Source organism: Tamandua tetradactyla, unplaced genomic scaffold, assembly GCF_023851605.1.
Source record: "Tamandua tetradactyla isolate mTamTet1 unplaced genomic scaffold, mTamTet1.pri scaffold_110_ctg1, whole genome shotgun sequence".
NCBI lineage: Eukaryota > Metazoa > Chordata > Mammalia > Pilosa > Myrmecophagidae > Tamandua > Tamandua tetradactyla.
Window position 1 is genome coordinate 382463 of NW_027518263.1, and position 27618 is coordinate 410080.

Here is a 27618-nt window from a genome sequence, read left to right on the forward strand (position 1 = left end):
AGAGAGCTTTAAAAAATTCCACAGTGCCCTGGAATCTCATGACTGTGCAGAAAGATTTCCAATGCATGAGTTGCTTGAGGACAAGAAATTTGGTCTCCCTCAGATATATAGTTAGCAATCAATTTTGGGGGGCTCAGAATATAGATTTTATACTTAATTTATTGTTAAAAAAATGACTTCTTTGGCAACTAGCTCTCCAAAGAGAGTAAAACTGAATTGCTGAAAGAGAGGAGCACCAGTTTCTCTTGATAAGAATCTAAGTAGGCCAGTGAAGTGGACAGCAGAGCAGTGGGGCTCAGATCCAAGGACACAGAGAATTTAGAAGAAGGCATTTATTTAAAATGTGTGCAAAGGTCCACCAAATAAAAGTTGTGGTTGAAACTGAAGGAAGCAAAGAAAGGCAGATTGTGGTCAAGAGAAAAGGAAAGAAGGGATGCAAGAAGCCTAGCCAAGGGGACTGTGTTTCAAGGACCACTTCCTCTGGTTGACATAAGGAAACCATTTGGCTGAGCTCACCTGAACTTCTGGCTGCTGAAGCTCCAGATCTGGGTTTCTTTCCTGTGCAAATGCAGTTCTCCCCTCGAATCATCCCTGCCCAACTTGAGGATCTCTGTTCTCCTGCTGCTTTGTTTTAATTCTTTCTTCATGATAAAATGAGTAACTGTTTAAAACAAGCTCACATGGGTGGAACGGAGCCTTCATGGGAAGGGCTTCTGATTTCCACCTGCTGGGAACAGAAACATGCTTCCCACAGAGAAATGCTCAAGTCTTAATCCTCTTTCCTGTGGGCATGAAGCCATCAGTAAACAGGATTTTTGAAGACGTTTTTGTTACTTAAGGTATGGACTCATTGCAAATAGGATCTTTAAAGATCCTGTTTAGATGAGGCCAAATTGAATCAGGATGGACCTTAATCCATATGACTAAAGTCTTTATAAGGAGAGGAAATTCAGATGCAGCCAGTCAGAAGAAGCTAGAAGCCAGTGGGAACCAGAGGAGCAGACAGAAAGAGAAATATTTCCATGTGACAGAGGATTGCCATATGCTGCAGACTCTGAGAGAAAGCATGGCTACTGATACCTTGATGTTGCACCTCTAGCCTCCAAAACCAAGAGATGATTAATTCCCATTTTTTACATCAACCCAATGTGGAATATTTTTCATAGTATCTTTGGCAAACTAGGACACCACTCCCCCCCCACTCTAACCAGGACCAATGAAAACTAATCCCTCCCTTGGCAGCTGATGGTTGGCCTGTGTTTTGGATGTGTTACAATGTCAAAGTCAATTCAATAGAAAAGGCAATATTTAATGTCAGCTAAAGTCTTGATTTAAATATATGCAGAAAGTAAACCTGCATACCTGGCTGCTTCCAGAAAGAAGATCTGCAAAATTCATTCCTGGTTGTTGTAAGGTGTGTGACCTTAACCTTAATAACTTTAGTATCTACACCTATAAAGTGTGGGAAATAAAGTCTGCCCTACTGCCTTCATCAGGTGACTGAATTAAGTGCACACAATTCTATACCTTCAGTAGGCCTTATTCAAAGAAAGAGATTAACATTGTTTTAAGCTGCTAGGTTAAGTCTTAAAAATGCCTTGAAATTGCATGACAGGAGTTATGCAAGGGTGGTTTGCTAATACCTAGAGTGTTAATCTGCCACTCATCCTAATGTGGTTTTATCACCTAAAGAGGTTGTCATTGGACCCATATGTTTTAATAAAGTATATTGGATTTGTGGGGGGGGGGGGGAAGGCACCAGGAAATAAACCTGGGTCTCTGGCATGACAGGCAAGAACTCTGCTTGCTGAGCCACCATGGCCAGCCCAGTATATTGGATTTTTTGTGGATTATGTTTGAAGAACTGTGTCAACTTCTGAATGTGTCCGTGTATATGTCTATGTGTGTGATATTCCTTGACCTCCCCATTTAACATTATTCTTCTTATTAGTTTTAGATATTCTTCTCATAAATATATTTTTAATATTGTTGTCATAATTTATAGACTTATGTTCAAAGGGTACTTTTGAAAAAGTGTATGACTATAGTTATTGAGAAAGAATTAAGAGATGAGGCAGGTAACTAGGAGTCAGAGGAGAATTAATCATTACTGAGTCATCATCAAAGCTCTCATCAAAGATTTTTTTCCTCAAGGATTGCCCATCCTAGTGTAAATATGATACAATGTTAAGAAATGCAAATCTTAGAAGACAACATCATTAAGGGACAATACTGCCTACCAAATGTCATCTCTCCATTTAAAATAGATTCCTCTTATCTGTTATCTCAGCCAAAAAAATAAAAATCTATGCCTCAGTTTCAAAAGAAAAAGTCTGTACCTGCAGCCCACATATCCCTAAGAGCCCACTTTCAATGACCCACCAACATCGAGTATTAAATGATAAGCCTTATGTCCTAGTCATGGCTAATCCAAAATACCAAAACTAAGAATCAGAGAAAGCAAAATAGCTACTTTAGGAATAAAGCATCCCAGTCCTTGGTTTTGCAACAGAAGGGTTGAAAGTGAAGGGACAAGAAAATCAAAGTTCCTTTAAAAAAATTATCACACACAGAGGCAAAATGTCCCCACAGCAGGAAATGATGTGAAAAACACACCAAATCAATCACCTTAAAAATAAGGCTTAAAATCTTCTGGTACCTAAGGTAAGAATGGGCCCAGTAGCTTGAAAATATTTTATTAAACTGTATGCTGGCTGCCACAGCACATACAGGAAAATGCAGTTAAGGTCAGACCATTAAAAACACACCCAAGGATAGCTCTGAGAATGACCAGAGGCAACCAGCAGGTACCCGGGCAACTTTCAAAGGAAACTTACTTTGAAAAAGTGCCAAGCAGGGAGTGGAAGCACCTCAAGTCAGATAGCCCTGAAAGGAGACTTCCACAGCTTTACAGGGTAGGAGGTGAAGCCCTGGCACTTGAGGGCCAGTGAGCAAAGGCATGTGACAAATCTGCACCTCCTGGAACCTTCCTCAGCTGTGTGAGTTTGCTTCTCGCCTGCTTCTGACATCACAGATACAAAGTCACTTGATGTCCCTGTGGGCTGACAGGGAGTTGAGGATATCAGGCCTAGGTCTCTGATATGGAGATCTGCCAGGCCTCACAGTCCCACATTAGGGCAGAGACCACATTGTGGGTCTTGCTGAGTATGAATTGGCTGGTGTAGACCCCTCAGGACTTCCCAAGTAGGAGAATGAATCTCTTCAATGGAGCACTGTCTTCTCACCAGAAGGACCAGAAAATGCACAAAGCAGGCCCATGGGAAACTTCTCTAAGCAGAGTGGTGTGCTGGGGATGGCAATGACTCCACCCCCTCCCTTTCTCTTCAGGGTATCCTGCAGGATCGACCTTCCGCCATGCAGTTTGGGGACCACCCCTTCTCCACACCTGGAGGTGCTCTTTTACCTACAGCTCTCCAAATCCAATCATCCCAGGTGTAACTCTGTCCCATGGTGCTAGAAACATCCAGCTGTATGCTTGACTACTCCCCACCTACTACAAGGATGGAGACAACATATCCACCTTGACCTCCAACGTATGGCACAGGAAGTCACAGAGATTATTTGCTCAGAAATGCTTATAGAACATGTCTAGCATATCAATATTTAAATGATGAAAATGGTTGGTTGAATGGAACTGAGCTTATGATATGAAACAAACTGATTTAAGCTTATGTGTGCATGTATGTAATAAACTACAAATCATACCTTCTATAGATAGAACTCTAGGATGAATCTGGTCTTGACTATCCTTAGTAGGTTAGAAGTGAATTCTTATGTCAGGAGGGATTAAGGCAGTATACACCTTACTTCAGCCCAAGCCCTCCTCTGCCATTGCACTGATTCTGCAGCTTCCAATTCTGTATTCCACATTGGTACAAGCCAAACACTGATATTTAGTCTCCCACATCACCTGCTCCTTTCCTTTACTATGGATGACATGCAAATTGCAGATTTTTCTCTGTATCTTCAATACTTGGGCTTCTGGATATTTCAGAGTTCAGGTATCATATTTATCTTGCTCTAGTCCTTTCCATTCCTCCTGTTGATTACTACAGAAGTCTATGTCGTTCTGGGAAGACAACTTTTCCAGTGTGAACAGTTTCTTCTAAGCTTTGCTGCAGGAACATCTGTGTTAAAGAACCTACTGTAACTGTTACACAAGGGTTTCTTACTTTAGGAGGGGAAAAATAATTTCTAAATATAATACCATTTTGGAACATGCTACTGTTTTCTCAGAAACCATTGCCTTTTCAGTGACTTTCTGTCTTCCTAGACTACAACAACCATTGTTAAAAAGCAATCCCATTGCTACCTTAGCAGGGTTCTCCTCTTCAGTCTTTCTTGTTTACTTACTTGAGGGTTATGCTTACATTTTGCCTTCCCACTTTATTGCTTTCTAAGGTTATCTAATGTTCCTTTTTCTTTTCCACCTGTTCCATAATCCTTCTCCTTCTAAGCAGGCACTGTTCAACTTTTGCAGCAGGAACTGCCTCTTAGGAAAGGGCTGAGGGCCAGGCCAGCTTTACCAGGGTATTTGCATACATTTACAATTAGTTAGCCTGGAAGCATGATGATTATGCCAGATTTTGTTCTCAACAGTGAAAGGTTTTTTTTTGGACTCAGGAACTTTAGGCTCCATAGTACACAAACTAGGTAGCCAGAGCTGTAATTATTACTAATCCCAGAAAGAATGTATGAGTGTGATTTTTGTTAATGACTGATGGACCTAGGTGACATTGAGACATCTCCAAAAGTCATCCAGCTGTGCTCTGCCTTTCTGGGCTTCAAATCAACTGAGGTGTCACCTTGCATACAGTTAGGTGAGGGATTCAGATGCCAACATTTGATAGCATGCCCTCAGGCAAGATGCCTGAGCTTTCCTCTCCATAAACTTGTTTTTTTTTTCAGTCTTGGTGCTTCTATCCTTTAGTAAATCCAATATATCTTTTTGCCTAAATAAGTTTTTAGATCGCTAGCCTGTCCTTCCTTACATGCTGAAATCTCCACTAAATCCCTAATCCATTTGGTTTCTTCTGAACAACTGAGATCCTTAGTCAACTCCTTTTAAATGCAAAAGAATGGAGCTCTATATGTAGCCAATAATCACATCATTATGAGAACCTGGTGTGGTTAGTCAAAAGATTGAGAAAACTCTTCTAGGATCCATCCCTTATACCAACGTTTGGCACATGTATTAGCCTTTCTGTATTTCTTTCCAGCTGTATAAAACAAAGTAGAAGTTGATGTCCACTGAAGCCAATTCCTGTTCTAAAATTCTAGACTTTCATTCTTGGGATTATAAATATTATAATACTTTTTGTTCTCCATTACATGATTTTATTTATATAGTATTTTAGCCATTATTAATTCACCAAAACGATTCTTAATCTCTACTGAGACAACATCTTCAAAGAGAATTTGTAGATATCATCTCCACATTAGACAATGCATTACATATGGAGGGAAAAATAATGCAAACTATCAGACTTCCTATTATAGGCTTATTTCCACACACATACATCCCATTTATTTCAAGCCCTTGGAGGATGGAGATTGTCAACCTCAGAATCTAAAATGCATCATCTGGATGATAGTGGACAATAATACTTGCTGAGTGAAATTGTGTTTGCCCACTTTCATTCAAATGTTTGCTTTTGTTTTTTTTCTATCAGTTTGGTTTTAATGGGGTAGGGGGCATTGGCAAAAAAGAGGAGTGTTGTCACAGTTATCTAGTTTTCTTTCTTATTAATTAAAAGTACTGTAAAGAATCAGAAATGTATAGCACAATCCTATCTGATGGTAGCTCAATATTTAAGTACACTGAACAAAGCTGAGTGTGAGTATGGTTGAGGGAAGAGGACTGGGGTCGTGTATGACATCAGAAGGAAAGATGGAGGATAAAGACTGGGATGGTATAACTTAGTAATGCCTAGAGTGAACAGTGAGGGTGATTAAATATGCAGGAATGTTTTGCTTCAGGGTAACAAATGAATGTCAACATTGCAACATGTTAGTATAGGGAAAAATGTAATCAATGCATACTAGGGTCTATCGTTAACAGTAACATTGTAATATGCTTCCATTAAATGTAACAAAGGCAATATGCTAAAGCTAATGTCAATAAGTGGAGGATATGGGGTAAGGGTATGGGATTCTTTGCAGAAGAAATGGAAGTGGCCTCATATAGACTGGGGTGGTGAAGGCATGGCTGTGATTATACTGTGAAACATGGATTTTTGGCTTAGGTTGCATTGCATTATGGGTGAATAAAACTGTTTAAAAAGGAACAGAAAGATACAAGTGCTGGAGAAAATATGAAGAGATTTTTTTTTAAAAAGTATATTTTGACATTTTGGAATATGTTGCTGTAAAGGAGGGCTCAACCCTTAGTCTTGTGCTGCTTTAAGCATTCTCAGACAGAATGAGTAAGTCTATGTCTCTTGGATGGCAAAGAGCCATAGGAACTTAATTACAATCAATCATTTACTGAATGTCAATTATAATAATGATGTGTTGGAAACTTTGGAATACTGGGGAAAATGTACAAGAATGTTTTCAGTCTTGAGGGGAGACAGACCGTGCATGAAATAAGTAGAGATGATTGTTTAAATGGCTCAACAGTTAATATATGGTATATACAGTGAGATCCTATTTACTTTATAATTAAAGAGACTATCTGATACCTCATCTTGGGTGTCTTAGAGGAAGGTTAAATTCAACATGTTGAAAATTGCTCTCAATGCTGATGGAAGCTCGGCCATGGCTAGTGTTGGCTCTGGTCATACACATACAGCTGGTGGAGTAGAGGGTAAGACTGAGTATAAGAAGGTTTTATGAGTTGTCATGATGGTGATTTTTGTTTGTTTTTCTTGCTTGTAATTGGCCAGTCTTCCTAAAGTGTAGCAGACCATTCCTATTTACATTCCTTTAGTGAAGATTTCCAGACTGACTTGAAAATATAGTCAACCATGTGTTCAAGAAGAAAAGAAAATAGGTTTTATGAATAGTTAGTCTGTCTCTGCCCATCAAATCTTGCTCACCACTCTTCAAAAATGCTTCTTGAACCTGTCACCTTTTTTACAAGTCCACTACCCAATAATCTAATACAAGTGACTATTGTCACTCACTTGAATTACTGACAAAAGCTACAACTGATTTATCCACAGCTAATCTTGACCACTTCCAATCACCCATGAAGACAAAATGATTTCTTTAAAAAGTCTGCTTATCACACACACCTGCAAATGCATTCACACACATACAATGTGCATATTCAATGCTTAGAACCTTAGCATTGTCTGTTTCCTTCAAGTAAAGCTATAAAAATCCCTATTATGGCCTACACTTCTCTGAATATTCTGATCCATATCTGTCTCTCTAGCTTGATATAAAAGCCCTCTCCAAATCAGATTCAGAGCTCCATTTAGCCACAGTGAATTTCAGTCAGAAGTTCTTATTGTTCATGTTCACTCTGGACTCAGGGTCTTTGCTTGTGCTATTTTTTGTCTAAATATTCTTTCCTCCCCCATTCTCCTAGTCAATTGTTCTTTATCTTACAGTTCTCATCTTCACTGTCACTTCCTCAGTAGTCTTCTCTGAAAATCCTGACTCGAACAGCCTATCTATAACAGGATCTCATAGAATTTCCCATGTGTCTCCCAAAATCTTGTTACATTATTACATATATTTTCTTAATTATTTAATAAATAATCTCAGACCTTAAGCTCCATGAGGGTGGAAATTGTGCTATTTATGTTTGCTATTTTATTCTGACTCTCAAACACAACACCTAGCCCATAGTAAGCACCTGATGAGTAAATGATGAGTGAACAGATGAATGCTATCAGCACCAGAAAGAACAGAAATCAGAGCTAAAGAGAAGGTGGCTTAGAATGGAAAATTGGCCTGAGAAATAAAGAGAAAGATACCCCCTACTGTGTGAAATAGTGTAATTATTTTACTATTTCATGATTTACTCATTTGCCATTAAATCTATTTAGCAAGACACTTCTATATTTAAATCATAGTGATAATGTTATGATGGTCATGATAATATTGAAAAAGAATAAAATTTCATATTCCTATGGCATATGTATCTTTGAAGGAAGTGGAAAGCTAACCAATATCATTAAATTATCTGTTCTAGTGGAGGCAATTTCATATAGTACCATATCTGATATTAAGACTCCTTTTACATGGAGTATCTTTTACATTTTTACCACATCCTTGAATGCCTTCACAAGAAGTAAAATTCATTGAATAGAGTGATGAACTGAAAGTCATAAATATAAAGCCATGGATGGAAGTTGGTCATTCAAATTCTCAGGTAAGATTATTATTTTTTTCTATTGGTCTTTGTTATCCCAGTTAGCTCAACCATAACTTGGTTTCTTAGAAATTGGGTGAATGGATATTATTAATAAGATAAGATAAAATATTAAGAAATGTTTTAACCAAGCTGTATGTTACTGGAAAACAGATCCTGATGCAGAGATTGAATTTTGACCCTTTATTTTATGATAAATTTTAGGACAGAAGAAATGAATGTAAAGGGAATGAGGGAGTATATAGGAAGCTGTAAAAGGGGATGTCCTTCCAATGCTGGTTACTTAACACTGATCAATGAAGAGACATAGGCTAGTCATTTGGCAGGGGCTTCTGCTCAACTGTGCAGGAGGTCTACAAAGAGGGTCTAGAGAGAGAATATGCCTTGAAACCATTCATTTTCAGGAAAAATGGAGAGACTGTTGACCTGATCTACCCTTGTCTCCTATTTCCTGTCTTCTTTGAATGTACATTTTCTAACCAGGGAGTGAACTCCCCAACTTCTGGGTTTCATTGGATAGCCCTTCAGCAACCTCCTAGAGAAGATGGATCCTGTGCCCTGAATTACAGTGTTCAGCTGAGGCCAAAACTTCAGATGCTCAGCTGGTCCAGGTGGCAGAACTATAAGGGCTGTGTGGAGTTGGTCAGACATAAAGGATTTGAGCAAGCAGAACAGGTTAGGAGGCAAGGACACCAGTTGAATTTGAGGAATTATATCAGATATGTCTGATATACAAGGTATTTGAAAGATTGGAGTATATACTATTTTATAAATTTTAGTGTTTATTTTGCTCTTAAATTCCATCCTTCTTTAACCCCTATCATATGACTAGAATTTTAAATTATGATGGGCAATAATACTAAGTCTCAGTGAGTATATATATAGCAACTGAAACATTCAAATACTGTTGCTGAGTGTTAACTCAACTATCTTGAAAAACTGTTTGGCAATTTTTGTTAAATCTAAACTTTGATCCATCTTATGGTTCAATAATTATACTTACAGGTATCTACCCTAGAGAAATTAGTGTATATACGTACAACAAAAGACATGAATAACAATATTCATAGCGGCTTTCTTACAGAAAACCACCCTAAGTTCACCAGCCGAAGAATGGATAACTAAATTATAGTACACATGCAATAAATATCTACAAAGCAATACAATAAACTACTGACGCATGCAACAAAATGGAGGTATCTCAGATCTTATGTTTAGGAAAAGAAGCCACATTCAAAAGGGTACTTATTATATAATCCCATTGATACAAAATTCAAGAAATTCATAATAGTAGTAATCTTTTCAAGAGGTATTAAATGGGAAAGGGCATGATGGAACCTTCTGTAATGATAAGAATCCTTACTTCTTAATATAAAATTCACCTAGCTCAACCTTTTAAAAAAATTGTACTTCATAAGATAAAGATTATGCTTAAGTTTACACACACATACACACACAGCCCCTAAACCTCTCCCTTCCCTTTTATGAACTGTATCCAAGGTTCTTCATGAATACATATTGTTAAGGAGAATTAAGCTCCAGAGTTTAGGGATTTGTCAATTAAAACCCTTTGTTTAAGAGATATGGCATAAGTTGTCATCCATGGAATTTGTAGAAATTATATGAAAAGGACTGATTTTCATTGATGGGGAGTGAATCCATCCATTGTCTCCTTGCAGCTCTGGGACTCTAACAGCTACAATAAAAATCATGAGTTGTCAAAGGGAGAGTAAACATTTAAGTCAAAGCACAAATCACCAAATGGATAACACATGCAAAAAAATTTTCTTTTTTGCTCTAATAAAAATGATGAAGAAAAAAAATGACTCACAAAGAAAACACAGAAGGTTGACAGAGCTTTAGTCCAGCAAGAAAGATCAAAATTCAAGTCCATAGAATGACAAGAGAAAACTCTCAGGGAGAATAACAATGAATAGAGGGGAAGGTATCCTGAAAAGTGGAGTCAAACAACAAAGACAACTGAAGAAAGAGGGCCTCTTACAAAAGAGCCAACATGAAAAGAGGAGAGAGAAGTGTGAAAATCTATAAAAAGACCACTGAAGGAGCAAAAAGCATACAAAAAAGGAGGCCTTGAGATGAAAAATAAAAATAAAAAAGATGAAAAGGAAGGGGTGAAATAGCAGATGGAGAGGAACTAATCAATTGCTTTGAGGAAAAAAAAAGTTTTTGCTAGAAAATTGATGTTTTTACCCAGCAGTGGAGCTGAGATAGATGCCATTTGGGAGGATGGGCTCCATGAACCATGCTTAGCTTGACAGGGGTTGTCCTAGAAAGTCTAATACTTGAGTGTAACAAAGGAGAAACTCAGGGATTAATCCAAGGGCATCTTAGACTGTGTAGTTCTCTCTTAAAACAACCTAGAATGGTGCTTGTGATAACTCCCCCTTTTTATCAAAGGTACTCCATTTTGGTTTGGGTGCTGGTCTTTGTCATCTGCTGATTGATCACAGCTGAGAGTATTAATTGGATTTAATTGTGCTGGAGAATTGCCTTCATATGGTGGAGACCTGGGTTTGCCACCTAGCCATTCTACCCACTGCATAGCCCCAAGTAATTTATTTTATCTCTTGGAGCCTCAGTTTTCTGAACTGTAAATTGGGGGTAATATTCACTCTGACAGGCTTTCAAATGAAATAATGGAGATGAGAGACATTGCTTCCAGAATAAAACACTATATACATTTTGATTATTATTGTTATCAGCTTTTATTATTGTAGGATGTTAGGCAGAGACCTCAAGTCATTTGCTTAGTCAAAGGGAAAAAGCATATGCATTCTGAATAGATGTCTTTGGCTTAAAGCTTGCTTCAGAAGAGAAAATGCTGACATCTGTTTCTGAGTGGTAAAACCCCTGAGACAGCATGCATAAACCCAAGTTTATTGAGCAGTGTGACTACCTGTGAAACATGAAGCAGCCTGGGCGCCAAGCTTCACTTCTCCTGGAAATTTTAAATGGCCTTTCATTGCCCATAGTTGTGCTTATCTGGTACATTTTGAAGAACAGAATCATAAAAAACCACAACAAAACGAGCTGATTAATTACTCCAAAGGCTGTTTTGGGGTGGGGAGAGAAAAGTTGTTTTCCTATTATATTTCTGAAAAAAATGAGCATTTTATTGCTCCCACAAATTGCTCCCTGGAAAGTACTTTCATTTTCTAATTGTTCATAAATTCACTGACAGGTGGTTACACAGTAGGTGTAACATTGTTATTTTCATTTTATTATATACACTGTTTTAATGAGAAAATATGGAAGGGCTGGGTATATCATTCCATGTATTCTGAAAATGTGAGTGAGGGTAGGCAGAGCCTGAGGCTGCCATTTCCCCACTATGGCTAGGTCTGGTTTCTTTCAAACAGGGTCAACTCTGGGTAGCTGTTGACTGAATATATTAAGAAGGTAATAGTAGAAATAAATTGTTCTTATATGATTACTCTTTGTCTTAAAATGTAAAATTCAAACATAGCTTTCAGTTGCACTGAAGGATGTGTCATTAGTTTTCATTCTTAAGGACAAAATAAATTTCAGGGTTTATATGTACTCTAAAAACATGGTATTCCATGGCCATTAGTTGGGTTGGACAGATTCTTCTTTTCAATTTAACACATTTTGGTGTCTCCATACTAGACTCTTATCCCTTTGGAGCTAGATGCCACTTTGTCATTGTTTAGCATATTCATAATGCTTAGCATTTTGACTAGATCTTAGCAGATACCTAATGAATATTTGTGATTTATGGTTCCACCTGCTGTTCATCATTTATTTGCAGGGCTTGATATATTGATAAATAAAGCTATCCTCTCATGAAAATAAAAATCTTACAATTTACATGAGGGAAACCACATGTGAATGAATTCAGTGACTGGATTCAACTGTGAATTAGAATTGAGGCCATGGAAAGGACATGTATAATTGGCTTCTACCCCTATCTCACTGAAAATTCTCTTATCAAGTTTATCATTATCTTCCAAGTAACTGGCCTTGTATTTCTTCTCACACTTCATCTCTCAATAAATTCTGAAGCTGTTTGCTGCCCACTCTTGTTTTTGCAGCAATACTCTCTTTTCTCATGTCTGTGATATCTTTCATTTCACATTGTCCATATGACTCTACTCACCCTTCATTCTCCTTCAAGGACACTGCTTCCTCTGTTTAACCTTGAATGGTTTATCTGACCAGTGTTCCACATATGGCCCTTCTCTGCTCACTCTACATCCTCCCTTGTGTTGATTTAATCCATCTGCATGGTCAGTCATGATGACTCCACAACTTGGATACTTCCATTAACCTCTTAAGCAGCTGTCTACTAAACTCAAACACCTGAGTATTACACAGATCATCTCATGCTCAACATGTCCAAAACTAATCTCTAAGTTCTCCCACCCCAATCCTTTTGCACTTTCTTCTTTGCTTTTTATTTTCATATATGTCTCCTACCAGCATTATTATTGCCTTATATGGCTCCTATCAGGGTTGCCAGATTTAGCCAGAATAACAACAGTAATAGCAAAACAGAATACCCAGTTAAATTTGAATCTCAGAGAAACAGCAAATCATTTTCAATGTAATTATGCCCCATTCAATATTTAAATTCAAATTTAAGAGGATGACCTGTATTTTATATGGTCATCTATAAAATACAGGTCATCTATTCAATTACAAAGTCTGAAACCAGGGAACTAACCCTGATCTACCCTCTTTCTTATTCCTCTACAATCACTCACCATATGGCCATGTCTACTTTTTAAGGATTTTTAATTATCTGACTTCCTTTATTAATATTCATAGCCACTTCATTAATACAGATTCATGCCACTTCTTAACTGAATGCCCTCCAGAGTCTCCTGGTTATTTCTAATAATAATAATAATTTTTATTATTGCTATTATTTTGAATCTGTAACCCATAAGGCTGTTATAGTAACTTTTGCAAGATATATTAATAATAGCAAAGATAGCTATTGGAGGATATCACATGGGGTGGTGGTATGAAAAAATGCACATTTCAGAAAGTCACCAATGATCTGAGTGAGTCTTGATGTTTTCTGTCATCTCAGATGTTTCTTCTTCGACCAACTCTTATATCCACCAGGTTGTCCTGGTTATGTTTTTATAAATTGCCACTTCAACCTTCACAACTCTCTGCTGTGCCCATTGCTTATGCTTTTGCCATGAACACCTCTATTCACACCATCAGAATGCAGAACAGATATCATCAGGAAAGCCTCCACTAAATTGAAGATTAAAGAAGGTGCCTCTCCTATGTGCTGCCACATCACACATCCAAACAGTCGCACAGATATATGTGCATCACAACTGTGTTCAGACAGTGAGCTGTCTGAAACCAGACCCAGAGCCCTTGACCTCCTATACCCAACATCTACAGTGTCCCTGGCACCATGGAGCTTTCCACACCTATTTGTGGTTTGAGGGCAAAGGGTCTGTCTACAGATTTCCATAATTCCTAAGAGTCTGCACAGTCCCTACCCATATTTAAAATTCCTGAATAGAGTAATTAAAGCCATATACTATGATCTCCTGTACATCTTCTACCCCCTCATATAGCACTTATTATATTGCATTTTATGTATATGCTTAAATACCTGCCTCCATTTATTCCCTCAGGAAGCATTCATTGAGTTCCTGTGATGGGATAGGCTCCAGCTCTATCTTCTTGGAACTTACGATTATTGGCAAAAATAAGATGAATAAAAACATCGATGTATGAAGCATTTCAGGCACTACCACAAGAGACATATGAACAAGGAACAATGAGGCTTAAAGGAGGAAATGGCTGTGCCTTCATATGGACAGAGGGAAACATCTTATATAAAGGTTAATACCAAACAGATTCTGGATGGGTGATTAGGAATAAACTCAGCAGACAAGGTGGGTGCAGTCATCACAGCCATGAGACTGTGCAGCAGCAAGACCTACTCACAGTACTCTAAGGAGCTAGCTGTAGGGGGCTAGAACATGTGGGTGAAAGAGAAAAACTGGACAAAAGGAAAATCAGATAGTATGAGGAATTAATGCAAAGGAAAGGTATTTGAAACCACAGGAGGTTTTTAAGCTGGGAGAGAAATATGATTGATGTGACTCGATTTTTATTTTTAAAATGTATGCATTTTATCATGAATGCAGATAAGACATAAACAAGGTATGGAAAGGGCTGGGTAAAGAATGAAAAACTGCCTTATCTGTATGAATAGATTTTCCTCTTGGAAATAACAATCCAATTAGGACACTTTGACATGGCTTACAGAAATGACTATACCATAAGAAAAAGGAGGGGGTAGATAAATTGAACAAATTGGTTCATTTCTATATTGTATGAATTTTTAAAAGTAGAATTACTAATCAAACAGCCTTCATTTTGTGTTATACTCATTTTAGATTTGTTCTTTTGCTGAAAATATCTCTTGTATACAGAACATTTTAAGGAAACTTTCTCTCTCTCTCAACTTTTCTTATGATATATTGAAATGATGAAACATCACACCTGCTAACACTGAAAGTCTATAAATAGGGAGTGAAGTATAAATCTAGACAGGAAAATAAGCACACTTAGTATATGCAATTAGGAGAACATTTTGGTAGTAGATGGGGAGAAATGGTTATACAAGTGCTTAAAAATTTAAGAACAGGAGATATAAGATATACAATGTCCAGAAAATACTGCATGTTTATTTAAACAATTATTATGGAGGTGATATGTACTATTTAGTAATACTAACATCACAAATGAATTGAATGGATGGATTCACTTAAACAAAGTTAAAATTAAAAATGTCCTCTAGGGAAAAACAAAAACGAACACTTCAAACCAAATAGTATGGTAGCCCTTACGAGAAAAATATCAGGGGTAGGTATTGCATCCATGATTCCTACTCTGTAATATTCATGCTTCAAATATATATTTAGCACCTCCTGTATACCATGCAACCCACCAAGCTATGATGCTACAACCAAGTACAAGTACAAGGACAAGTAGTCCTTGTCCATCTGCAGTTTCCACTAAGATGTTGGAAACAGGCATGCAAAATAAATAATTGTGATGAATATCAAAATGCAGTTGTGTTCAAAATCCAAGGGCTTTGTGGAGGAGGGGGTGTCTGGAGTAGTTGTGGAGGTGTTTAATGAGCTGAGTTTTACCTGATAGATGATTCTCAAGTTGAGTCATAACAACATTCTCTGTAGACAGAACAGTATGTAAATTTGCAGCAGTAACAAAGTACTGTACTATCCTACTAATGGATGGAATACACATGCTTCCTCTGAGGGATTATCCACCCTGGAAAGCAAACTCAATCAGTGCTGTTATAGCTGTCTATGGGAAGAGGAGTTTGAGGAGAATACAATAGTGCTTGGAAATGGACATGGTGCTTGTATTAGGCTCTGAAAAATGGGTAGTATGTGAAAAGGTGATAGCAATTTAGAAAATGGAATTTCCATAGAAAGGATATTTTAAGTCAAGCTGGAAATTTTTTATTTGATATGAAAGAAAATAGACCATTTACAGATTTACAAGTAAGTGAGTGACCTGAGAAAAGCAGTGTTTAAAGATGAGGCTGTTCCAGATAGGCAAAAGAGCTGGAGAAGAGAAAAGACAAGAGTCAGGAAAGCCCCCACCGGACAGCATTGCAATAACTTTGACACAAATGAAAGAACTCAAAAAGAGAGGTGAGACAGTCAAGGATATGAGGATGGAAATATAAGAGGAGTTCCAAAAGGAAAACTGATTGGAATTGAAGACCACTAGAATAAAGAGTTTAGAAGAAAAGGATGATTACCATGTTTGGAAGCTGTGTGAGGAAGAAAATTTTTAAAATTTTATTTGAAACCTAAAGCAATCTGAGAAGGGTTTTTGTTAACAGACTGCGTACAATCTTGTTGTCTCTTGGCTCACTTATGTAGCCTAACTGATCAGAAGAGGAATATAACTACCAATAAGAATTGTGCACATCTGAACCATTGCTTCCATCTTCCACTTGGACCACATGGATGTAACCTTAATGAATGGTCTACTAACTTATATTTAAGCATCCCTGAAGTTTTGTATGCACTAACGATTGTATTACTCAGGGCTCTCTAGAGAAACAGAACCAACAGGAGATATCTGTAAATATGAGATTTATAAAAGTGTCTCATGCAACCACGTGAATGAAAGAATCCAAAATCAGTAGGGCAGGCTGTGAAACTGGCAACTCCAATAAAGGATTTCAATGAACTCCACAGGAGAGGCTTGCTGATTGAAAAAGTAAAAATTCTCTCTTCTCCCTTAAAGGTCTTCAAATAATTGGATCAAATCTAACTATTTGGATTATGTCCTTGCAGGAGACACACCTTAATTGATCATAGGTGTACTCAGCCATAGCTGCAATCAACTGGCTGATAATTTAATAAACCAACCTTCTTGTTTATTAACCAGCTATGAAATATCCTTGCAGTAATGTTTAGGCCAGTGCTTGTCTGACCAGACAACTAGGCACCTGGCCAAATTGACACCAGAACCTAACCATCTCAATGATGTTCTTACTATGTATAAAATCATATGGGAACTCTAAAGACACAGAAGTCAACAGTGAAATAGTGCTCAACTAGCAATTGTTTTTATTCCACTAGTAAAATCCTTCTTTAAAATATCAGAAATATCTGAAAAGGATTTTCTGCTTTATTTTTTTTCTAGCTGGCCTCAGGTGCAGAAATGAGTTCATCATACACTTCAGTAAATGAGATTTGGCTATCTTTTGTTGGTGAAAGTTTGTGCTATTTGAAACAAATCAAGCAATTAAGAAAATTGGTAAGATGTATTCACCATAAATATGTAAAGCAAAGTATTAAAATACTCTATAAATAGATTGTACTAGCTGATTTAAGAAGAATAAAAGGCACTAACAGATAAATACAAGGAAAATCAGGAATACAGACTACAAAAAAAGATGAAGGAATCATTGTGTACATATCTTTACTACGGTGATATAATTCACTTATGAAGATATTTAAAATTAAAATGTAAATTTTCAATTACAAAGTTAGCATTTAAAAAATTAAAACACTCAATAGTGGGAAAGCTGTGGTAAAAAGAACACTGTTGTGTTTTTGGTGAGATGAGGACTTTAAAACATCCTTATCCCATAAGCTGGTAATTACATGCCTGTTAAATTTTACCAAATAAACAATGCAAAAGCAAAATCAGTGTACAAAGATGTTTAACAAAATGTTATTTATAATAGTAAATTTCTTTGATTCAAAGAAATTATGGATTATTATAGTCATCAGAAGTGTTAGTAAAGAACTTTTGGGAACATGAATGTGTATGTTACAATAATAAGGAAAAAGAACAGGACATAGATATATACACATATGGGAGCTGAGTACATATACCATATGTACCCACTAGAATGGCTAAAATTACTAAGACTGACAATACCAAATTTTGGTGGGACTATAAGCAGTTGCAATCCTCATAGATTGTGAGAGTATAAAAAAATAGCAATTTCTAATAATGCCTGGTAGTTTCTTATAAACTTACACTTGTTCCTCTACTATGACCCAGCAGTTCTGCTCCCTGGAATTTATCAAAAAGAAAGGCAAAAATGCCTACAAGGAGACTTGTATGAGAATATTTATAACAATTTCATTCAGTATAGCAAAAATCTGGAAATGATCCAAATAGCCATTGATTGGAGATTAGAATAAACAAATCATGATACACTCATAAAATGAAATATTACTTAGCAATAAAGATGATGATGAAGTATTGCTATGTACAATACTGAAAAATCTCAAAAACATTATGTCAAGTGAAAGAAGGCACACGAGAGGAATAAGCTCTATGAGACCAATTGTAAGATGTTCAAAAATAAGCAAAATGAATTTCTGATGATAGAAATCACAATAGTGGTTCTACTGGAGAGGAGCCATGAGGGAATTTTCTAAGGAAATGTTCTATATTTTGTTTTGAATGGTGGTTTCATATATATGTACATTTATGTATGAATTCATACACTTGAGATATATGTATGGAAACTTTACCTCAATCAAAATATATTCATATGAACTAAAAATGTATTGAGTACTTAAATATTTAAAGAACAAAATAACTTCAGAAAAAAATGTGTGTGTATGTATACATAAAATATATGTATACTTAGGTTTTAGGAAGAATATTTTTTAAACCAAGACAAAGCAGCTAGAAAGTAAAGGAAAAGATATTGTTGGTTGACATTATTTATTAAAAATATACTACGATAAAACTATTACTAAGAAGTCAATAGATTAATGGTAGAAGGAAATATATTTATAAGCATGACAGATAATGTCTATAAAATAATATAAAGTAGTGAGATGTATCATGGAAGATTTTTTTTTCCTAATACCTAAGACACGTTTGAGAATCCAAGAATGTGCTTACAATAGACCACTGTATCATAAGTTTTGTCCATGTTTGGCAGTTTGGTGGGCAAAGACTAACTAGAAATGAAATTCTGGGCTGGGCTGTTAACATGGTTTTTACCCCGTCTTAGTTTGCCTGATCTGCTGTGACAAATACTATACAATGGGGTGGCTTAAACAGCAAGCATTGATTGTCTCACAGTTTTGAAATCCAAAGTCAAGATGTTGGCAAGGCCATACTTTCTCATGGAGACAGTAGCTTTTGGGTGATTATCATCATCTGCCACTTGGTGTTCTTTCTCTCCTCCTGGTTTCTACCAGTTTCTGACTTATACTGACCACCCATGTCCAGATTTCCTTGCTATAAAGCCTCAAGTAATATGGATTAAGACCCACCCTAATTCTATTTGGCCAGACATTAATAAATGATAATATCTTCAAAAGGTCCTAGTTCTTATTTGCAAATAGGTTCACATACATATGAACATGGATTAAAATTAAGGACATGCCTTCTGTTGAGGTGCATAATTCAGCCTCCCACACACCCTGAATGAACCCTCTTACATAGCTTCCCAGGTCACAGGTACTTTTCTCAATAAAGCTCCCTTTTTCAGTCTGTTTCCATCAGGCCACAAACAAGCAATCATGGTGATAAGAAGAGGAACAGCTCAAGCTTGGAGTAGGAATTGGGGTCTAATGACAACCACAAACAAACAGGTGAGAATCATAGTGTAGTTGTGCCACATAGAGATTTGTACAGTACTTCTCAGGGCCCTATGAAACCTAGGACATCCTACTCCGGTAGATTTTGAGGATGGGAAGGGGGGAGAGAGATCATAAATTTGCAGAACTGCTATCAAAACAATATCTGACATTTATATAATGCTTTATGATTTAAAAAGTTCCTTTACATTCATTACTCACTAGACCTTCACAACTCTGAGAAGTAAGAAGAGTGGGTAATACCATTTCCACTCAAGATGAGAAAATCAATATTCACAAAGATAAAGTAATTTCTGTAAGGTCAGATATCTTTTAAGTAATGGAGTTGGGACTTAAACTGAGATCTGTCTGTCTCAAATGGCTATATTATTTTTCAGTATATTATCCTATCTCTGCTACAACATGATGTCTTCTCAAAGCAGTGTCTTTGTGAAAGGTTCCAAGATATTTAGCCTGGATGTATCTATTTCTCTCTGTCTTTTTGTGTTAGCCCACCTTCAGCAAGGCTATGCAATCACTGTTTTTTCTTAGTATGTGAAACATATATCCATTCTGTCATACCACCTCTCAGCTGTCACTTAGTCAAACTATGCTAATTTGACTGTCTCCATATCTCCATGCAAGTCACTGCCTTCAGCATTGCTATTGCTCTAACTCTGGACTCCTTCCAACTATTTAGATGGGAAGGGAGGAGTTTCATCACCAGAGAAATAAAGAAACATGACTATTCAGCCTTTTGTCACAGATCCATTGAATACCTAACTAATGATGTTCTTGCCATATTGAGAAATAAAACAAAACCAAACAGGTTGATGGAATTATGATGAACAAGTCAGTTCATCATTGGCCAAAAGTACGTGTATGCTGGGCGCTAAGTGCAGAAGACAGAGGAACCTAATGAAATGATGTCTGTCCTAACTTTAAGGGAGGGTTCCAAATCTAATCAGAAAATCTGTATAAAAAATGTAACACAACATTTTCTGCTACAAGTAACAAAATACATGACTACTACTGTTTGAAGGGGCAGTAGGTAGCATCTCTATCCCTGCCCAATGAGAACTAAGAGATAGACAAGCATAAAAACAGATGGAGCTCAAAATACCACTTTTATTTCTGACAAAATTGAAAATCAAATAAAAAATTAAAATATGGCTTATGTCTTCAGGCAAGTGAGCATTTCAAAATGGAACCTCAGAATGAGACATCCATATCACCCAAGACAGGGAACTGTGAGGAAACCTCAGATCACCCTGGCTAGGCCTGGGATCTTCCACTGTGCAAGAGAGAGAAAGCCCAGAATGGAATCTCCATGGAAGGTCCACTCCCCATAGAAAGTAAGGGGCTGATCTTCCTTTCTTTTTTCCTTCCATTTTTATTAACCAGCTTAAGATAAGCCTCCTTCCCAGGCTGGAAAGTATATGTGGAAACAGGGTGGGCAGGTGGAGAAACCCATGAACTGAGAAAGTCCATTAGTATTACTTATTGGAGTTTCCCCCAGGTAAAAGAAGTATCAGTATTGAGGAAAAAACTCCTTCTTCCCTGTGGTGGTTTAAAGCTGTATGTACCCCAGAATGGCATGTTACTGAAGTTAATTCATTCCTCTGGGTGTGAATCCATTATAAGTAGGACCTCTTGAAGAGTCTAGTTCATGAAGGTGTGACCCATGCTGGTCACAATTAGACACCAAGGAATGTAAGGATACAGTAGTACAAATATATCCATTGCTTCTAGAAAATTTATTCAGCACTCCATGGACAGTGGATTATTAGCATTATTTTAAATAGTTTTTAACATTAAGGACAGCATATTATATTATAGAATTTTAGATAAAATTAAAAAGAAAATTGCTGTCAAACAAATCCTATGAGTATTTGGTAAAAAGCAAGTAACAAGACATAAAAAACAAATCCAGGTCTTGGGGTTAGGAAACTACATTCTATTAAATATTCTTTTGTATCTTTGAATTTTCTCCTTTTAAAAAGGTATTGCCTAATAAAATTAATTTTTTTTCTTTTTTAAAATGATTTTTATTGTAAATTTAACATATATACAAAACAAAGAAAGAAAAAAGCAATAATTTTCAAAGCACATTTCAACAAGTGGTTATAGAACAGATTCTAGAGTTTGTCACTGGCTACTATTTCAAAATCTCAGATTTTTCCTTCTGGCTGCTCTTAAACACTTGAGGTTAGAAGGAATATTAATATAGTGATTCAGCAGTCATACTCGTTTGCCAAATCCTATTCCCTCTGTTATGCCTCCTCCTTCTCCTTTGATCCTTCTCCCACTCTATAGGGATCTTCAGGCAATGCCTGTTCTGATTTTTTTCATGTTGAAAAGGGGTGTCTACACTAAAGGACAGGGGGATGTAATTAGCTGATAATCTTGGAGAGGCTGGTCCCTCTGAATTTCAAGATTTATCTGACCCTAGGAACCTTCTGGGAATTATGGATTCCAGGAAAACCAACTTACTGCATGAAATGTTTATAGAGTCTCAATTTGGGCCATCAGTGTTCTCAAGAGTCACAGGAATGATGCAGCTTGGGGTTTAACAAACTCTGGCAATCACCATTATCCAACTGAAGCTTGCATAAGAGTTGCCTCCAGAATAGCCTCTCAACTCCACTTGATCTCTCCTGGCCACTGGTGCCTTATTTTATTACACCTCCTTTTCTCCCTTGGCCCAGAAGGTGTTGTCAATCCTATGGTGCCAGGTCAGACTCATCCCTGTGAGCCATAACCCACTTAGCGAGGGAGACCTTCACACCCAAATGTCATGTCCCACACTGGGGGTGGAGTGGGGACATGGCAATGACCTTCCTTGCAGAGTTGGGCTTAGAGAGAGAGACAGAGAGGCCACATCTGAACAACAAAGAAGCTTCCAGGAAGCAAATCCCAGGTTTTGCCATGGGCAATTTAACTTCTCCTTCACAAAAACAAGTTTCATAAGGGCAAACCTCAAAAACCAAGGGCCTGGTCCATTTTCCTGGGAGTTCCCAATGGTTGAGAGGCACCCAGGCTCCCAGATGGGAAAATTCAATAGTGTTACACATATATACCTATCTGTATACAGATAGATAGACAGATAGATAGATAGACAGACAGACAGACAGACAGATAGATAGATAGATAGATAGGTAGATAGATATTTTTTCCTTTAGCCCCTCAAGGGACACTACAGACACCTCCCAATTACCAGCCCATCACAGTGAGATGTGTCCCGGTTTACACTATGCTACATAGAACTACATGGCTTCATTCTCACTCTGGGCCCCAGGAGTCTGGGTCATTCAAATGAGCTATCCAGACAAGCAGATTCAGATTATGCATGACAGAAAATCCAGGTTCCAGACATAATAAGTGCATCTGCCTTTGGTCTCACATAGAAGGTGAAGTTCTAGAGTACACATACTACCATCCTCCACCCTGTATTCTGACCTACCCCATACCCAGTCAGATCAGCCTCATCTTTAACTCCAATAGAGACCAGCTCTCCACCTCGGTCACATCAACTGTTATCATACACAGCTATGCCAGTCTTCAGGGCTGCAGCATGCCATCTCTGGGACCCAGGTATCACAGAGTTACTCAAAGTCCCAGGGAAATATCAGCTGATACACATACAGCTCAGCATCTCAGCATCCAAAAACACATTTACAACTTGGACAAAGTGTGGCTGCTACAAGAGCTTACAATCTAAACTCCAACCTTCCCACATTTCCCATTCAGAAAATTAATTTTTAAAATAACTCAATGGCACTAGAAGTACATGTTTTACCTCCCCGTTGCACTGATCCCTGTGAAGACAATGATACCTTTTCACCTTTGTACATCCAGCACTTAATACAATGTTAGCACTCAACAATTATTTGGTGAATGAATGGAAGAAGGATTAAAAGGTTAAGAATCTTTTTTTTCTCCAACCTTTCAGCATATTCAATTTCCTTAAACATTGTTTTATAAAAACAGGATTTTTAAAGGAGTCTCCTTTTTATATATAATTCCAAAGGCCAAACAGAATGCCTAGAGGTGGGTTGTGGTAGTTTCAGGTGTCAGCTTTGCCAGGAGAAGGTGCCTAGTTTTGTTGCTGTGGACATGAGCCAATGGCATGTGAAGCTCACCTGTTGCTGATCACATCTGCAGTTGGTTAGGAGACCTACCTGCTGCAATGAATGAGTTTGATTTAATTGGCTGGAAGCTTAAATGAGAGAGCTCAGTGCAGCACAGCCCATGCAGCTCAGCATACCTCATCTCAGCACTCACAGCTCAGCCCAGGCCTCTGGAGATGCAGAAAACTTTCACCCTGGAGAAAGTTATTGGAACCCAGAGGCCTGGAGAGAAGGCCAGCAGAGATTGCCCTGTGCCTTCTTGTTCAGAAAGAATCTCAATTGAAATTTAGCTGCCTTTCATCTGAAGAAATAAATCCCTTTTTATTAAAAGCCAATCCATTTCTGGTGTGTTGCATTCTGGCAGCTCTGTAGACTAGAACAGATTCAGTACCAGAGAAGTGGGGTGGATGCTGCTTCAATTTGCAAATACCAGATGTTGGAGCAGTTTTTTTGATGGGTAAGGGGAAGATTTTGGAGGAACTGTGAAGAGAATGATGGAGAAGTCCTGGAGTGCTTGAAGAGACTGTTGGTGTAAACAGAACCACTGCCAATGTGGACAAAGGGGGACACAAAAGGGACAAATTGGAGTCTGCAGAGTGAACACCATGGAAGGTTAGGTCTGAAGCCAAGAAACCTTAGGCCAGGAGAGTGGACCCACTCATATACATGGAGAGGGTGAGTTTGCCATGAAGGCAGAGAATGAGTCTCCCACCTCATTGAAGTAGAAGAAATGTGCCACCTCAGGCCTTGGAGAAGGTACAGCATGCTCCCTGGGAACCGGGGAGGGTATGGCTGCCACCACATGGAGGGGCTGAGTGTGTGCCCTGGAAATGGCAGAGAGCCCAGGTATGGTTCTGATGCTTGAGGAGGGTGGAGCCGAGAAAAAGGTGGTCTCCTCAATGCTCCCCAAGGTTGATTTGGAAAGTGGTGGCCATTGCATAGGCCCTTGGAAAGGGTGGGTCTGCCACTTTCTAAAGCCAAAGGATAAATGACTTTCAGTTTCTGAAATTCAATGGAGTTGGCACTGTACGTTTTCAGAACTATTTGGGTCTTGTGACGTGTTCCAAATTCTCCATATGGAAATGAAAACATGTATCTTGTGAGTGTCCCTCCTTTGCATATCGGCACCAGATAACTTGTTTTGAGAATTAGCTGGAAGAGAATTTTTGCCACTTTAATATTGCCAGGTTGACAAGGGGTGGACATGTGGTAGTTAGGGTCAGGTGTTAACTTGGCTAGGTGAAGTTACCTAGTTTTGTTGCTGTGGCCATGAGCCAATGGCATGTGAAGCTTATCTGTTGATGATCACATCTGCAGTCGGTTAGGAGGCCTACCTGCTGCAATGAATGACATTTGATTTAATTGGCTGGATGTTTAAATGAAAGATCTCAACGTAGCACAGCCCAAGCAGCTCAACATACCTCATCTTAGCATTCCAGCTCAGCCCAGGCCTTTAGAGATGCAGAAAGGAATCAACCCGGGGAAAGTTGTTGGAACCCAGAGGCCTGGAGAGAAGGCCAGCAGAGATCGCCCTATGCCTTCCTCAATAAAGAACCTCAATAGAAAGTTAGCTACCTTTACTCTGAAGAACTATATGTTTTTAACTAAACAAATCCCCCTTTATTAAAAGCCAATCCATCTCTGGTGTGTTGCATTCTGGTCACTTTGGCAAACCAGAAAATGGGTGTCGGCCACACAGTATCAGCAGTTCCAGGCCTGGGACATGGAGAAGGAGCAAGGTATTTCTATAAGAATCCATTCACTGTTGGGCTATATTTTAAAAATAACTGACATCACACAAACTAGGTGCCACCCATATCCTATGTGCTTTTCATGGATTATTTCAGTAAATCCCACAACAATACTAGGAATATGTGGTCCATTTTTTTAAATTTTTTTATTAATCAAAAAAAAGAAAAGAAATTAACACAACATTTAGAAATCATTCCATTCTACAAATGCACTCAGTAATTCTTAGTATCATCACATAGATGTATGATCATCATTTCTTAGTACATTTGCATCGATTTAGGAAAAGAACTAGCAAAACAGCAGAAAAAGATATAGAATGTTAATATAGAGAAGAGAATTAAAATAATAATACTAATAATATATATATATATATAAAAAGGAAAAAGAAAAAACAAAACAAAAGATACAAACACACAAACAAACAAACAAAAAAACATATTTCAGGTGCAGCTTCATTCAGTGTTCCAACCTAGTTACATTACACTTAGGTATTATTGTGCTGTCCATTTTTGAGTTTTTGTATCTAGTCCTGTTGCACAGTCTGTATCCCTTCAGCTCCAATTACCCATTATCTTACCCTGTTTCTAACTCCTGCTGGTCTCTGTTACCAATGATATATTCCAAGCTGATTCTCAAATGTCAGTTCACATCAGTGGGACCTTACAGTATTTGTCCTTTAGTTTTGGGCTAGACTCACTCAGCATAATGTTCTCTAGGTCCATCCATGTTATTACATGCTTCATAAGTTTAGTCTGTCTTAAAGCTGCATAATATTCCATCGTAGGTATACGCCACAGTTTGTTTAGCCACTCGTCTGTTGATGAACATTTTGGCTGTTTCCATCTCTTTGCAATTGTAGATAATGCTGCTATAAACACTGGTGTGCAAATGTCCGTCTGTGTCTTTGCCCTTAAGTCCCTTGAGTAGATACCTAGCAGTGGTATTGCTGGGTCGTAATCCATTCTGCCATTCTATGTCTTTTGATTGGGAAATTCAGTCCATTAACTTTTAGTATTATTACTGTTTGGATAATATTTTCCTCTACCATTTTGGCTTTTGTATTATATATATCATATCTGATTTTCCTTCTTTCTACACTTTACTCCATACCTCTCTCTTCTGTCTTTTCGTATCTGACTCTAGTGCTCCCTTTAGTATTTCTTGCAGAGCTGGTCTCTTGGTCACAAATTCTCTCAGTGACTTTTTGTCTATAAATGTTTTAATTTCTCCTTCATTTTTGAAGGACAATTTTGCTGGATATAGGAGTCTTGGTTGGCAGTTTTTCTCTTTTAGTAATTTAAATATATCATCCCACTGTCTTCTAGCTTCCATGGTTTCTGCTGAGAAATCTACACATAGTCTTATTGGGTTTCCCTTGTATGTGACAGATTGTTTTTCTCTTGCTGCTTTCAAGATCCTCTCTTTCTCTTTGACCTCTGACATTCTAACTAGTAAGTGTCTTGGAGAACGCCTATTTGGGTCTATTCTCTTTGGGGTGCGCTGCACTTCTTGGATCTGCAAATTTAGGTCTTTCATAAGGGTTGGGAAATTTTATGATAATTTCTTCCATTAGTTTTTCTCTTCCTTTTCCCTTCTCTTCTCCTTCTGGGACACCCACAACACGTATATTTGTGCGCTTCATATTGTCATTCAGTTCCCTGATCCCCAGCTCAAGTTTTTCCATTCTTTTCCCTATAGTTTCTGTTTCTTTTTGGAATTCAGATGTTCCATCCTCCAGTTCACTAATTGTAGCTTCTGTCTCTTTAGATCTACCATTGTAGGTATCCATTGTTTTTTCCATTTTTTCTTCTTTGTCCTTCACTCCCATAAGTTCTGTGATTTGTTTTTTCAGATTTTCTATTTCTTCTTTTTGTTCAGCCCATGTCTTCTTCATGTCCTCCCTCAATTTATTGATTTGGTTTTTGAAGAGTTTTTCCATTTCTGTTCGTATATTCAGCATTAGTTGTCTCAGCTCCTGTATCTCATTTGAACTATTGGTTTGTTCCTTTGACTGGGCCATATCTTCAATTTTCCGAGCGTCATCCATTATTTTCTGCTGGTGTCTGGGCATTTGATCAGATTTCCCTGGGTGTGGGACCCAGCTGGTTGAAAGCTTTTTCTGTGAAATATCTGGGCTCTGTTTTTCTTTTCCTGCCCAGTAGGTGGCGCTCGTGGCGCTCGTCTGTCTGCACGGCAGTTGGCCCGGGAAACCGCGCGTGGAGGCGGGGGTCGCTGGCCGCTGCAGCTTGGGAGAGTGCCGGTCCTAATT

The 27618-nt window shown here is 37.9% G+C and overlaps 2 protein-coding genes across 28 annotated transcripts in view; one reads left to right on the forward strand and one right to left on the reverse strand.

Moving 5' to 3' along the window:
* The window catches only part of LOC143673080 (putative calcium-binding mitochondrial carrier K02F3.2), a 151308-nt gene that overhangs the window by 85525 nt on the left and 38165 nt on the right, over positions 1 to 27618 (reverse strand). For 2 of the 21 annotated variants that reach the window (XM_077147451.1, XM_077147452.1), the window contains exon 1: positions 517 to 26184. The exons of 16 other annotated variants lie outside the window; for them this stretch is intronic. In XM_077147451.1, the coding sequence (XP_077003566.1) occupies positions 517 to 589 (73 nt within the window). In that variant the 5' untranslated portion in view covers positions 590 to 26184. Of the gene's footprint in view, positions 1 to 516; positions 26185 to 27618 lie in introns of those variants that run through there. 3 more of the 21 variants (XR_013170176.1, XR_013170175.1, XR_013170174.1) reach the window with 3 other exon arrangements.
* The window catches only part of LOC143673081 (neuronal growth regulator 1-like), a 53662-nt gene that overhangs the window by 14783 nt on the left and 11261 nt on the right, over positions 1 to 27618 (forward strand). For 2 of the 7 annotated variants that reach the window (XR_013170182.1, XM_077147455.1), the window contains exons 3-4: positions 17057 to 17170; positions 19380 to 19482. Coding sequence is in view for 2 of the 7 variants with exons in the window: in XM_077147455.1 (XP_077003570.1) it covers positions 17057 to 17170; positions 19380 to 19448 (183 nt within the window). In the remaining 5 variants the exon portion in view is untranslated. Of the gene's footprint in view, positions 1 to 3348; positions 3729 to 13992; positions 14184 to 17056; positions 17171 to 19379; positions 19530 to 27618 lie in introns of those variants that run through there. The other 5 variants (XM_077147456.1, XR_013170186.1, XR_013170183.1 and 2 more) reach the window with 5 other exon arrangements.